Source organism: Amphiura filiformis, chromosome 8, assembly GCF_039555335.1.
Source record: "Amphiura filiformis chromosome 8, Afil_fr2py, whole genome shotgun sequence".
NCBI lineage: Eukaryota > Metazoa > Echinodermata > Ophiuroidea > Amphilepidida > Amphiuridae > Amphiura > Amphiura filiformis.
The window spans coordinates 14026413-14041913 of NC_092635.1; the positions used below are offsets into that span (position 1 = coordinate 14026413).

The window sequence follows — 15501 nt, forward strand, 5'->3', positions numbered from 1 at the left end:
CCTACAAACTATAGTACCGTCATGGACTTTGTTGAATATTAATTAAAAGCAAAAGTTATTTTTTCAACAATAAATCCTGATAGCACTTTGCTGATTCGTCGAAATTGAAATGGGTGAAAATCAATCAGCCGTGTGCAGCTACAAAAACGGGTTGTTGTATTCAAATGAGTATAACTTTAGTTTACTGTGAGCAATTGCAACAATTCTTTTTTATTTAGACGGGTAGAATTTGCCCTTTCCAGTGGTATTTTTCTTTTTAGCAAATTCCTTGCAAATCTCGAGTTACAGCCCTCAAACATGAGTTTACTTTTTTGACTCAGCCTGTATGTGCATGCATCCCCTCACAGTTCCATACGCAAAAGTCTGGTTGTTTTCAGTGCAGTTCAACATATTTTGTGCGTGAAACTCTCTAAAACTTTACATCCATACTGCATCATTTACTCTTCTTCATCTTGAGATAAAACATGTGGTACATTGGCTGTAATCCATTTCAAGCACTTCTTTCCAGCATGCATCAGGATAGCAACTCTCCCCATTGCACTGTCTGCATTCACTTGAAGTTCTCCATGTATAATCTGCAAAAAAAAAAATTGGTATGTTGAAAATAAGTACAAGTATTTAAACTAGGAACCTTATGCAGTGTCATCAGAAACTTAATTAAAGACTACCAGCAAGTATTTTGGACAAGGAATACAAATAGTTTGTTTTCACAAACGTATAAACTGTTTTTCAGTTTCAACCAGAGGGCACTTAACACAAATTACCATATGCCCTTTGGATTTTGCAGCTCTGAAAGACTCCTTAAATTTGACCAAAATAAAGCTCTGAAAGATCCTTGAGTTTGACAATTAGAGCACTAATAGACCCCTAAAATGTTCATTCCTCACATGTCTGGGGTTTTTTCAGGTGATTTTCAACCAAAGCCAAGAGAAAGACCCTTGAACTCAACTGTTTGCAGCTCCAAAAGACCCCCTTTCACCAGTATGCTGTCAGTTTCCAAAAGACCCACCAGCCACCACCTCAAAATTCCATGGGAACATACCCATCAAAATTTATGATGCCCCCCCCCCTCTGGGTTTTTCATCCTCAAGTAAGAAGTTTGCACACTCATACAAGATTGCAATCAAATTTAATTTTCATTTAAACTTCAATACCTGTAATCTAAAATGAACATCAAAGATCAATTTCACGTCTTCTATACATACCATATGAAGTTGATCAGCAATAAATATGAGTCTGTTTTTCAGTTGTAGTAGAGTAGCAGGGGATCTCAGTTCTGTGTTGGGATCATTGCATAAGACCTCTAGATGCTCAAGACAAAACTCAGCCTGTATAATGAAAACAAGACATCAAAGAGTAATGAATTTGTGTTAAAAATACAAGTAGTCTACTCACATACTACAGTAGATTAACTAATTATGATTATAATTTATAGATAGAGTTCATGTAAACAATCCAAATAGTGCAACTTCACTCAGCATCAATACTACCAACTAAAAAGTAAGACCACACAGCTGCATTGATATCAAATTATGGTAAACATGATACAACGTACTCCATGAAGGAAATTACTAGTTGGCAAATAATCCTGCACATATCCTGTCTTAATTTGAACTAAATAAATAATACTCATACCTCCTGTTACTTTGATCAAATCACACAAATGCGGTGTGAAAAATTCATAATGGCAGTTGATATGAGAGAACTGGATTAAATTTGTTCACCATACTACTGATATGCTTTCTCCATAAACATTGAAAATAGCATGCCCATCTTTATATCATCTTTCTGATATTTTAGCAACATAGGGAGCCAGGTTCAAGTTTCTTTGCTGCTCCTTTTTATGTGAATTGCATTGTTGTAACAAAGCTTAATTCTAAAGCGAATTAGCACTTGATTTAATATATACAACTGCAAATACATTACACAGTTGCAGTATTTTGTGAATCTCTAGTCAGCAGTCAATAGTGATATAAATTGTTTTCAAAGCTTCAATTGTTTAACCCCCTGGATACTACTGGTCATCTAACAGCATTTCTGATTGGTTGATAACTTGAAATGCTCATTTCAATTGCCAATTATGACTAGGCTTTAAACTATTTATGGTCAAACTTGCACTTTTAGATGATCTTATTAATAGCCTCCTTGATTGGTTCAAATTGACACAATATTCATTTTGGCCAATCGGCAGGTAGTTCTCATGGGGTTAAATATGACCATGCTTACCTCAGAACAAAATTTGGCAGCATTTGCTGCTGTCTCCAAGAGTTCCTGAAGTAGTTGCCATGACGCCTCATCATCTTTTATCCAAGTAATAGGAAGACTCTTGTATGAGGCCACAGACAGGATAGATGATGTGGTGGAGGATGAGGATGAGGATGCGATGCTGCAGGCATCATCAATGTTTGGTAGGCATGGTAAGGAGGGATCTTTTGGTCCTTGGATAAGTAGGAACTGTACAAAAAAATTACAATGGAAAATATTAATATCAATACTAGTCATAAGAGTTATTGTTCTGATGAGACTATTTATAGACCAATTCCCCTGTTCACATAATTTCATTGCTCTAAGCATTGCTTTAATTTCTACACATTAGTAACCTGGAGAAGACAATAGTGGGAGTCAAAATATCACGTTACAATGCTTTATGCAAAACTCTATTCTTTTTATCTCTTGCCAATAGTAATTGTTATAAGCAGAGCCATAGCCAAGGGGTACAAAAGTATACAAAAAGTCCCAAAATGTATGAATTTGCGAGCGTAGCAAGCCAAAATATCTGATTTTTAAAGATTTTTTGGTCAAAAAAGGTTCAAATTTGGGAAAGAAAGTCCACTTTCACAAAATGTCCCCCCCCCCCTGGAAAAAAAGTCCACTTTTTCAAAATCAGCTTCCCCCCCCCCAAAAAATCCTGGCTACGGGCTGGTTATAAGGTCATGTACTTACAGCTTTCTTGGCCAGGATTTCAGCAGCTTTCCTACGTCTCATCACAGCAAGTCTTGCCCGTCTCTCTCTATGCATTAAGGCAACGCCAGGCATGGAAGTAACAATAGGCTTATCCTGTTTCAAAGATACTTTCTGTTGTGAAACAAAAGAGAATCAAGACCATGTAAATCATGATGAAGCAACTGCTTGCCTATATTTGTATCAGATACACAAAATCCCACTAGTAAGACAAAAGTAACTTGCACCCTGGTATTCACTTAACATGTAACCGTGGGCGTCCATGTGGAGCCAATGTGGACACATGTAATCCTGTAGTATTATTATCTTTTGATGTCCAGCATATCTAGGATTTAACTATTGAAATTGGAGAGATAACGCTGACATAATATCAACCAGGCCAAGTGATATGGCGATGGGGGTAAATCTGTAAAAAGCTGGCTGATGTTTCCAATAATTATTGCCTCATTTATGATGAAATATACAATTTCAAATATGCTGAAAATGCATAATCTTTATTCAACTGATATCAATTTACTTTGCTCAATCTCATAGTGTGTCATATTCCCTCCCACAATTAAGTATGCATAACATTGTGATGACTTATAATTTACCTTCAGCCCTGTTGCCTGAGCTTGTCGACACATTGCCCAATCATGATTATTATAATCTCCTTGGCAATCCCAGCAGAATTCTTTCCCACAGACACACGCCATGTGACTGCACCCATGGTGTTTCTCAATATAGTTATGACAGAATGGACATTTCTTTACACGCACATGCTGAATATCACCAATAAATGAAAACTTCTTCCACTGCACAGAACCTAACATAATACAAAGTAAAAATAACACACAGTGGTAAAAAAAGTTCTCAACACTAACCTGTAAGTGTTTTTTATTTCTATGACATCTTTCCCAGTCATGCTTGCTGTAATCTTGGAGGCAGTCCCAACAAAATGCACGTTTGCAAACGCAGAACATGTAATTGCATCCAGTGAGTTTTTCTATGAGGTTGCTACAAAACGGGCATTTCTTGACATGTACATGTTTGATATCACCAATGCCTGAGAACAGGGTCCATTGGATAGTACCTGCATTTAGATGATAATAATATATCACTTAAGCTCTATTGTTCAATGATACCATTATCTATTTTTACTGACCAACCATATCATATGTCTACTCATCTCTAGTACTGTCATAACCACATAGAAATTATTTCCTGTCTGGGATCATATAACACTGTATTGAATATTTTGTGATTGCAAAGCAGTAAGCCATATAGCTCCATAAGAGAATCTCTTTGCCCAATGAAAACACTGACTGTCTCATACCAACTATAATTTATGTGATTGATACCTTAATTGTTACAACACTTATACTTTTTCTATCTTGATATTTTTGGCTGTGACTATGATAATGTTCTGCGAACCTTGATACTCTGATATTTTGTATCATATTATAATTATGATAATACCATGTAAATTAAATGCTCCAAACAACTTAAAAAACATTTACTACCCTAAAGCAAACTAATAAAAGTCAGTTAATCCCAATTTTGAAATGTTGGCACTGTAACAAAGATCACTAGTGTTTCAGCACTGTATAACAAACTTACCATTTCTCTTGATGAGTCTCCAGTAGGCTGCTGCTTGCTCACAAGTAGCAGGCCAATGTCCTTCCCCTTTGCAGGATGAGCACCACAGCAAACCACACTCACAATTAACTGCTATAGCAGCATCAGAATGATTAGCATTGCCAATCATCTTCACCAATCGGCCACAGGCAGCATTAGGACACCATGTCCAGTCTGGTTGACAATTGAGAGTTGTATTACGGTGATGACGAGATTGAGTGCGATATTCTTTAGGGGTGAGGTAGGCGAGTAGTAGGACTTTGTCCACTGGGGTCTTGCAGTCAAATTCCTATTTAAAACAAATCATTAAATTCATGAATATAGGTGAAAAAGATGTTTTCTTTTTTCATTTCAAATGAAATGAAAACAATAGGAGTTAAAGTGACTTCCAAACCCAACTGTCAGTTGATCGGCGGCACCCTGGCAAGACCGGTACTTTATCCAAACTCTTTTGCTACAAACAATAGAAACCCCGCCCTATTCTGTCAGAGCACCAGCAGTGAGGTTTAAAGCCATCCCTAACAGCACTTCAAGATATTTGTTCCAAGTGCTTAATAAATATGTGCATATTATTTCTATTATTAGATGTTTAAAAGTTTGTGATTTCTTGATTGTGAAGGGATAATAAGTTATTATGTTGTACAGAAAATCTCTTTTCCCTTCAATGTTAAATTGGTTTGTTTGTCTAATTCAAAGAGACACAAACTTACTGGGCAAGAAATATTGATGTCACCCTGTTTGACCCTGGACCTGAGATGTTGTGCCCAGCACTCGTTACAAAACCAATGACCACATGCAGCGAGTGCAGATGCATCTGTTCCACGGGTGGATGGCAATAAATTCTCATAGCAAATAGTGCAGTTGGTTGGCTTGGCATCTGTTAAAGAGTTGGATTGTGAGAGGTCAGCTTCACATTGGACCTGAAAAGAATAAGCAATTATAGAACATGTTATTATTGTCTTCATGCTTGCAATATTTGGTGAAAGAAAAATAACAATTTCCACTGATTAAAAGGATTTGTTTTGTAACTGGTTTACTCATTCACAAGGGACCTGTTGCATATATGAACATAGCTACTGAAAAAGGTCATATCATGATAAACTAAATTTTATTATTACCTTTATATAGTCAAGATCTAATTGTTCACACACATTTACTTTGTGTTTCTTATGCTTTTACTGATTCCAATACTGGCTACTACTTTCTTTTTCCCTATTTTTGCCAATACCAGAATAAAATTCAGCAGTTGCAGCAAAACATAATATAATTCTACAAGTTGTGTTATTACACATACCTGCTGCATAACTTCACTAGGTGTACTTGCACACCATTCTATACGACTGACCGTTCTCACTGTTTCCAAGGTGACTGGAGGTTGCTTGGCAGCCCATCCAATGGCACCATCCACTCTGTAAAAGCTATGGAAGAAATATCAGATCATGTTAATGAGTTTGTACAGAAAAGCAACCCAAAGATGTATTACTCTAATAGTACAGGAAGAAGTCTAGGTACCGTAACTCATTGCCAATACTAAACCTTCATACACCATAAAGTATCTGAAACAGGGCTCAATTATGGCACCTGCTGACTGGCAATTGAGAGTTATGAATGGGCAAGTTGTGAGCTATATTAACTGGTCCAATATGTACCCATTGGGCTGTTGATCACAAAGTTATAAGCATAAGCCCTGATCAGTATATGAAATCTTCAAACTTATCTCATTTCAAAATAGTGAAGAATTCAGTTTCAAATCCAATTCACATCATGTGTTTTAGGGATATGGTTTATAATATTAAGCTGGTGGCACATGGTTCGTACATTTAGTGCTGTGGTGTTAGGAGTAGGGCTAGATTTTAAATTTTCTGGAGTTGTTTGCCAATTATATCACTATAGGTCAATACAATCTGTGAATACAAACCTTTCTGGTGACATTTCAGCAATCTTAGTCTTGAATATATCAATAACCTGCTGTACAGAGCAGATGCTGGTAAAACACATTGGGCTGTGTTCAAGTTCTCCTGATGTCTTTGGTAATGTTGGGTCTTCCATTTTAATAGCTGCCCATGGGTAAGCTGATTCAGAATTATATTTTGGACACAAGCATACATCTTGGGTAAAATGGCTAATTGTCTTCATGAAAGTCTCAGGTAGCCCATATGGTTTTAATCTGCAATGAGGATGAAGTAAATGAAGAAAACAAATGGTAAACAAACCTTGCTGGTGATGTTTCTGCTACACTGGACTGGACACATTCTACAATTTGTGGGACAGACAAGATGTTGTGCATGTGGAGCTTGAAATTTGGAGGAAATCCAATTACTTTTAATCTGCAATAATTAAAATATCAAAATATCAAAATGATAAAGGCATGAATTAATTTAAATGGCATCTAATACACATGTAGTGTGGACCTAAATCTATTTCTGATATTTTAAGGTTGCGAAAGAAAGACATTGAAGAAGCTAATTTTGAATAACAAAAGTATTGCATAATCCTGCTCACTCTATTTTCTTGATGGTCAAAATTAATTGGCCCAAATTGTTCCTATGTGGCAATTATTCACTATTTTTTTGTATTCTTATATTTAAAAAAAAATCAAAATTAGTGTAGGTTAATTCAGCTAAAAGTTGGAATATCACAATCAATAAAAATCAAATTGAATGAAATACCTGACTAACTGGTAGGCTGGTTGCTTACTACCAATAATACCATTAACACATCCAAATGGTTCAAATAACAGCATCATCTGATGTCCAGATTCTGTCAATGTCTTGGCTGTTCTCTCATGTCCTGTGTTCTTCAAGTGCTCTTCAACAGTTGGTTTCAAGTTGATGACAAATCGACGAGGTTGGCAATGTCCTTCAACATATTTATCACCAAAATCTCTTCTGAGCAAATCAGAGTTCAAACTCTGTACAGAAATCTTTTTAACAAATTTTAAATCAGGATCTTCAGCAGGCGGTGGTGGTAGTGGTGTTGATTTTACAATTTCTTGTACTGGCATATCTTGTTGACGTCTTTCTCGCTTCCTTGCACGTCTGTTTTTACTCTTATGAGGCACGTACTCATCATCCTTTGGCTGGAATCTTTCAATTTCTTCTTTATCTACAACCTTAATATGATCTTTGGTTTCGGTGTCTGAATTATCCAATGAAGAGACAGAACCTTTGCTACGGTGTCGTTTTCTTTGCTTTGATTTCCCTGGCTCAGTCTCAGCACACACAGCATCAATGAGTAATGTAACTAGAACATTGCCAAGACTTACTGGGGTATAGTCATTTTGTACCTCACCACAAACCAACTCTGTTGATTCTGATGTCTCATGTTCCTTCTCTGGGTAGCGGGTCTCTTCATATGTTGATGGTATAAATGCTTCCTCATCAAACTCATCATAATCTAGACCATCTTCATCTTCCCACTCACAGCAACTAAGATAAGCTTTTTTGCTAGATTTCTTCCCTGTTTTGATGGTTACTGTGATAAAGGTAAATAATAGAAATACAGGAATATTAATTATTATGATTATAATTAATATATTATTATTATAACATAAGTACTAGCAGGGCTGTCTTTTGGAATTTGCAGAAGAGCATTAAATAGCTCTTCCGGAGCCTTCAAGGAGAGCTCTTTAGAGTATTTACAATAGAATGTAAGGAGAGAATGGTCAACTAAGGACTAGGAGAGCTAAAAATCACTCTCCTATATCAGATTTAAAGAGAGCAGTAGAGAGCGATTACTCTCGCTCTCCTCAAACTTAGGCAGTCCCTGAAGTAGTTTTTAATCTTGATTTTATCAAGCTTATTAGGTCAGATGGTGCAAATGGTGAAAAGATTTCAAACCACTGTTGTTGTCAAGAAGTAATTGTTAATTCTTCCAAGTAGAAAGTAAAAAGACCTGCTCAGCAAACATTCATAAGCCAATTCTTTCTATACGATTTCCAACCAACATTATGTATAATCCAAAGTTCACTTACCATCATGACTTTTACTTGCTTTCCCATAATTCTGAAATTTGTTCCTCGGCCTTGGATAACACACTTCATAATGTATCTGTGGAATTAAATCCTCTTCTAAACCATCTGCTTCCTCCTCCTCTTTCTCCTCCTTCATCTTCCTCTGCTTTTTTCTTCCATTCTTTTTCTCGGATGCTTTCAAATCACTTTCAAATGAGTATGTATTCTTTGGTATCCTCTTCAGGTGATCACATTTGGTTTGATGAATACCTATGCAATCTCCACTACGAGCTGTTATATCTTTGCCACCGACACTGATATGACGTTCTGACAAGATCAATTGGAACTTGCTCTCTTCATGGTTTTCTTCCTCCAAGATGTTTTCTTTTAGCATCTCTGGTAGTTCCCAGCGTCTGTGCTTATTGAGTGAGTATAAGATGGGATTTGGTGTTTCGTCATTGTCATCTGGAGAATAAAATACAAATAACAATATTTTAAATTCCATCACCCTAGCTTGATGAACCAGAATCATACCAGATTTAGTGCATTCCCATTTGGGGATTAGGGAAGGGTTCTTATTTAGAGAAAGATTAGTTGGGCTAGTAAGTTGGTTGTATAATTTAGGGTAAGGGTTGGAGTAGGTTCTAGGAGTTGTGTAAGGTTAGGACAGCAGTTCAGCAGGCTTTTATCATTGCAAAGTATTCAGGACATCAAAACAACAAAACACTTTTTTTTTAGTTGCAAAACCGGTTTGTTTGTGAATCTTTTTCACAAATAGGCAATTGCGCATATTTTGACCAAATTATTTCCCCAAAACACACCAAGTTTGAATGTATTAGGCACATTGACTGCCTACTTTAGGAATACACAGATTGCTTTACATGCTTGCTTACCACTAATGACAGCCAGGTTTCCATCCTGCACCTGCTGGGAAAACTCCTCTAACACATGTCTGCTTTTCTTTGAAGCATGTGGAGCTTTGGACATCTTCTTCACAACAACATATTGGTTGCCCTCTTGGTTCTTTGAAGTGATGTTAGAGCGACGAACGCTGTGGTTGGTGACAACACCAAAGCGGCTTCCTTGACGACGCACCATACTTGTTTAGTTAGATTGAAAACAACACTCCCAAAATATCTGAAATAAAATATCACAGTATTAACCAAACAAATGCAGGGCAAATAGTTCACTGTCCTATTGAACTACTTATGAATATGGTTGGAACTCGAGGAGGCAAATTGCTTGAGTGGTGGTGAAATAGCCAATAGTGGCATAGGCAACTGGGCATAATGGGCTAACATCTACATGTAGAACAAGGTATTGTATTCGTGAACAAGTGATTGTAAACCCTATAATATCGATCACAAACCTATATCATTGGTATTCCTGATCACTGGGAATTGGAACCAGTTCTAAACTGGTCAACACCTCCCCCCCCCCCTTACTTTTGAACTTTTTAAAGTGCTTTTAAATTTAAGTTAATTTTTTGTGCTTGAATGAAAGTACTTTAGTTTTAATCTAACCTTGAGGCTAGTGTCTGAAGCTGTCGTGTTTCGGTAGTTCAGCGTTGTCAATTTTTGCATTGTTAAACTTAAATATTCTATTGATGTTCAAATTTGGACAAGTCATTTGGATTAGTTATTTTGACAAGTCAAAGTTCTGTATACAAGTTTTAATTTAGAGCAAAGGTTGCTATTTTAAACATTCTAAAATTTAGTTTGAAGTATAATTTTAACAACATTTTTGATGGATTCCTCGTCGTGATCGGCCATGTTTAGGAACTTCCATTGCTTTTACTTTAGAGTGTCATGCTACATCGATTTCTACTAAAAGTACTAGATTCCGATAGCAATGGACTCTAGCCTCACATGAAGCCATCAGTGAGCATTTCATGACTAGACTTCTCGAGTATTAAAATAACGAGTCCGAGTTAGGTTTCACTTCCTTGCTTGACTTATTAGTACTTGCATGCAAGTGAAGTTCAGTAGGTATGCCAGGTGAATTCAAATTTGCCATCAAACTGCATCATTTTATATATCAAATTAAAGCCCTTGAGCTAAGAAAGCCAACACTGAAAACCTTTTTGTCATAGCACTTTCCGTAGCAAAGTTACATCTTGTCAAAGATTGACTTTCATCAAAAAGATTCTGCTAGCAAAATTCCAAAAAAAAGCATTGCGGGGGTGTTTCTATATCTTAGTCTCATGACGATAGCACTTTTTTTTAATGGAACTGCTATCAAAATCTCTCTGAAATTCCATGTGCGAGTCTCTCATCACCAAAAAAAATCATATATTTGGGTCAAGTGAAGTATAGACAACATATTTATGAAGGTTTCTTTCTTAAAAAGCTTCTTTTAAATTTCAATGTAAATTTGTATTGCCGGTTTAGGCCATTTTGACTGACTAGCAAATGTGTTAACTGAGGTTTCCCTGTGATACCTACTTGAAGTTGTACTTTTGTCAAGTTTTGACAGTCTTTTCTTTTTATTAAATTTTAGAATATTTAGAAAAGCTAAATTAATCGTGCTACCAATGTCTAAATTTGAGTTTCAAACTTACGATTGGTAAAGTTTTATGCAGCCTTAGACGACGTCAACAAACTTGAAGACCTACTCTTTTGACTCTTAGTCTGAGCCTGAGGTTGTGCTGCACTGACTGTCACTGTTGTTGGTAAGCTTACTATAGCAATCAGGCAGCTTTTGGATTTCTTCTTTGTAAATTTCCAACGGCAACGTTTCACCTTCTTCCAGATGTCTACTGAGTTTCTCCCTCCCAGAGGCAGATGCCTATTTTGATGTTTGCTTGCAAACATTGCTGCTTTATATTACATTCAACAAGTGGCAAATTACGGGAAGTGGTGCAACTTTGCTGAATCTATTTATAGCAAATTCCGTAATACCTGCCAAACAGTGTTTTTAAACCGCATATTACTAAAGAAGATCATAAATTACTAAAATTAGTTGATATTTAATATGTTATAATCATCAAATGTCCCAAGGAAATATTAATTAGTATAAGACTTATGTCTTTGAAATCTAATTTCACACATTTGTCAAAAACACCATCCTAATAAAGAGATTTAGGGAAATATGATCTGAGAAAAGCTAGAACTACCGAGGAAATGAATTATACTTAGGGTGAGTTTACTGAACAGTATTCCGCTGGTAAATATGAAATTTCAGATAGTTATTTGGATTTAAATAATAGATTTGTGTATAATATCTTCCTTGAAATCATTTAGATCATACAATATTAGCAATTCAAAACGTTTTTTTCTTAGATTCGTCGATCTGTTGACTGTGTTCCGACATTTCTGCTTCATCTATTCTAAAGCTAGGAACCCTCCCTCCTGTAAAAGTGCCCTTGGGCTAAGATTAGTTTATACTTAGTCGCTTAAGCGATAAGCGACTAATTTCTGCCAATCAGTATCTCAAACTAAAAAATTGCGCTATCTCATTGGTATATAAATCAATCGCTTGTTGCACGATGATTGAGCTTAAAAATATCGTGAATGTAAACAATAACAAATCGCTGTCAAATTTATTTATAAACTTCGCCATGCATGGTATGGCATAGGCGTAGAAATTATGTAGGATAGGCCCCAGCAATAGGTTAAAACAATTTTTGAATATCTTTGAACAAGGTCATTTGGAATTTTAGATTCAACTGTTAACATGGTTCTTTATGAACAATTCACGGTCAGTGTTAAATGATGTTGACATTGACGTTTCACCACTACACTTAGTGGTTTCGTCAGAATGGTTGCCACTTGCCAGTCTGATGAAACCACTAGTGTATTGCATTGGTGAAACGTCACTAAAATGTTTGTTGCCAAGATCATTTTTCACTGGAATTTATATCAGTCTGATGAACGCTCTATTGTAGGTTAGTCAGTGGCGTATCATGGTGATTGGTGAGCCCCCCGGCCCCCTTCATCAAGTCCCCATGAGCCCGAAAAGGACTGCACTAGTGAAACCACTGGTCAGATACGTTAAATTGCATTCTGAATAGGAATATTCTTTTGATATCAAATTAGTAAAATTGTGCACGGTGAAATTCGCGATACACATTTTAGGTCTGGGGATATCTTCAATGCGAGAGGTCATTAAATTGTCAAACGATGGACGGTTTTCCTCCCAGCTATATCCATTTATAGATCTCATTAGATTTACAAAGTTTACTTCGAGGACTATTAAGGGACCGTTCACAAACACTTGTAAGGGGGAGCCTGATGCAAAAAGGGGGGGCCTGAAAATTTTGACCCTCTAAGGGGGGGCCCTGAAAAAATGACCATAATTTTTCCTGGTAAAAGTTGATTTTATATGCTTTTCTATGGGGTTGACCGATAATTTTCAAGTCAAAAAGGGGGGCCTGAAATTTGCGAGGTCTGTAAAGGGGGTTACAAGTGTTTGTGAACGGTCCCTAAATATGAACCATGGGTCTTTGGCAGTTGTGGTATACCACTGTGCATCCGGGGGTTCATACCGAGTGGGTAAATATTTTTATTATATTCTTTACTTTTGCATTTACTTTTGATCACCCGGGTCAGTCAGTCAGTCAGTCAGTCAGTCAGTAAGTAAGTAAAAGTAAGTTAGTAAGTATAAGTAAGTATAAGTAAGTAAGTATACGTAAGTAAGTATATGTAAGTAAGTATATGTAAGTAGAAGTATATAAGTATAAGTAAGTATAATTAGTAAGTATAATTAAGTAAGTATAATTTTAAAAAGTAAGTATAATTAAGTAAGTATATATAAGTAAGTGTAAGTAAGTATAAGTAAGTAAGTATATGTAAGTATATGTAAGTAGAAGTATATAAGTATAAGTAAGTATAATTAGTAAGTATAATTAAGTAAGTATAATTTTAAAAAGTAAGTATATATAAGTAAGTGTAAGTAAGTATAAGTAAGTGTAAGTAAGTGTAAGTAAGTATAAGTAAGTAAGTATAAGTAAGTGTATAAGTAAGTATAAGTAAGTATAAGTAAGTGTAAGTAAGTATAAGTAAGTATAAGTAAGTAAGTATAAGTAAGTATAAGTAAGTGTAAGTAAGTATAAGTAAGTAAGTATAAGTAAGTAAGTGTAAGTAAGTAAAAGTAGGTAAAAGTAAGTAAGTATAAGTAAGTATGTAAAAGTAAGTTTAAGTATGTAAAAGTAAGTATGTAAAAGTAAGTAAGTATAAGTATGTAAAAGTAAGTATAAGTAAGTATGTAAAAGTAAGTATAAGTAAAAGTAAGTATAATAAGTAAGTAAAAGTAAGTATAAGTAAGTAAATGTAAGTATAAGTAAGTAAAGTAAGTATAATAAGTAGCAAAAGTAAGTATAAGTAAGTAAATAAAAGTAGGTATAAGTAAGTAAAAGTAACTAGTAAGTAAGTACATGTAAGTATGTAAAAGTAAGTAAGTATAAGTAAGTAAAAGTAAGTAAGTAAGGCTCAAGTAACATACAGCAAAAATACAATACTATAATATATTTCTCAAAAATTTGACCACTGCCCTCACTATGCTTCAGTTTTGTAATCATGTTTATAATCAGCACAACACATTCATTATGAGTCATTTGATTGGGTGACTTGAACAACAGGTCATCACAACAATTGTTGTATGAACTTAAAATAATTTTGTAAATTGGACTCGAGTGTATAATTTGTTGGCATCAATCAAAAATATGGCAACGATTAAGTTCTTGAAAAACAAGTAATATCAATAGGTATAATGTAAGTTAATAAATTTAGCATATTCACCATTCATTATCGCGCCACAATAATAGCACACAACCAGACACTGATAGCCACTGACTGCTGGTAGCCTACTAAACACAAGCGTTAAAGCCATATTATAACATTTTCATACAAAATAGATTAGCATTTCTTTGCCATTAATGTTAGTTTTTATTGTCAGATATATCCCCTTTTATTTTTGAGCCGAACAACTACGGCAAAGCAAAGAAAATAGGAATTTACTACCAGCGCATATGTCGCCAATACGTACCACTCCTTCGGTCTTGTTATGGTACGACCCTTTGTTGTGTAGATCACCGTCCCGCACGTCGTGTACGTACTGTGTGTTATGAATTTATTATTTATTTATTAAAACCATATTTATACAGGGTTACCGTTCAGATAAATCTGCTATTACAGGGGCCCTGTGTCATGTCATAAAATATAAAGTACATAGTAATTGGTAGAATTATACATATTAGAATGATTAAAAATACAAACATCCAAATAAAACCATATATCAAATACATCAAATATCAAAAGTCATTAAATTCATAAAGTAAAAATCTTTGGCTAGTTATTTACATTTCTTAAAATATACATGTAATACTAGTATACATAAAATAATTAATAACTTAAACATCCATACATCAACTTATACATCAAATAATATCTAAAGCCATTAAAATCATAGTAAAGACATTGGCTAGTTATTTACATATTCACTGGGTCATAAAACATAATATATGTAGAATAATTAATAACACTCAAAATATAGAAGCATACATCAAAATACATCAATCTTTAAAAGTCATAAAGTAAAACTTTGGCGCATTATTTACATTTTTCATATATACATTTTACGAAATATTAAAAGTTCAGAAATTATTGTGAAGTGCCCGTTTGAACAAGTTTGAGTTGTAATTTATTAACCTTAAATGTTGTGGCATTTCATTCCACGCTGTAACACCTCGATAATGAAAAGTTCTTTTTCCTGCTTCTGACGACACCTTGTTATGGTAAAGACATAGACCTGAGCTTGACTTTGTTACGTAGGCGTGGTGGGTGTTAACATAGGAAAATTTAGTTCGCAGGTAATCTGGGGCATTCCCTGTCAAGCATTTATGAACAAGATTAATAAGATTGATATGAGAACGGTTTTTCAAAGTTTTCCATTTCAGAACATCATACATATCCAAAACACGTGCCCTTGGGCCTTCGTTAAGTACTAACCTCACAAGTCTATTTTGGAGAACT

The 15501-nt window shown here is 35.2% G+C and overlaps 1 protein-coding gene across 4 annotated transcripts; it reads right to left on the minus strand.

Moving 5' to 3' along the window:
* Window positions 1-294: 294 nt before the first annotated feature.
* LOC140158660 (uncharacterized) lies at window positions 295-11424 on the minus strand. Of its 4 annotated transcripts, none has more exons than XM_072181833.1 (13): window positions 11212-11424; window positions 9424-9667; window positions 8552-8995; window positions 7248-8052; window positions 6497-6745; window positions 5873-5996; window positions 5289-5498; window positions 4561-4867; window positions 3555-3766; window positions 2944-3075; window positions 2227-2454; window positions 1206-1328; window positions 295-575 (listed from the first exon to the last, which is right to left on the minus strand). In XM_072181833.1, exons 2-13 carry the CDS (start codon window positions 9626-9628, stop codon window positions 438-440), a joined length of 3177 nt encoding a protein of 1058 aa, XP_072037934.1. In that variant the 5' UTR covers window positions 9629-9667; window positions 11212-11424; the 3' UTR covers window positions 295-437. The 4 variants fall into 4 exon arrangements, with proteins under 4 accessions (XP_072037934.1, XP_072037933.1, XP_072037935.1 ...); XM_072181832.1 differs by having other exon boundaries at window positions 11091-11424; XM_072181834.1 differs by lacking the exon at window positions 3555-3766 and adding an exon at window positions 3825-4033 and having other exon boundaries at window positions 11091-11424.
* Between the last annotated feature and the right edge of the window lie 4077 nt (window positions 11425-15501).

Coding starts and splice junctions, on each gene's coding strand:
- LOC140158660 (XM_072181833.1), bottom strand. CDS start 9,628: ATGGTGCGTCGTCAAGGAAGCCGCTTTGGTGTTGTCACCAACCACAGC. Junction 8,053..8,551: donor AGCAAGTAAAAGTCATGATG/GTAAGTGAACTT, acceptor CCTTTATCACAG/TAACCATCAAAACAGGGAAG. Junction 6,746..7,247: donor CCAGCCTACCAGTTAGTCAG/GTATTTCATTCA, acceptor TCCTCATTGCAG/ATTAAAACCATATGGGCTAC.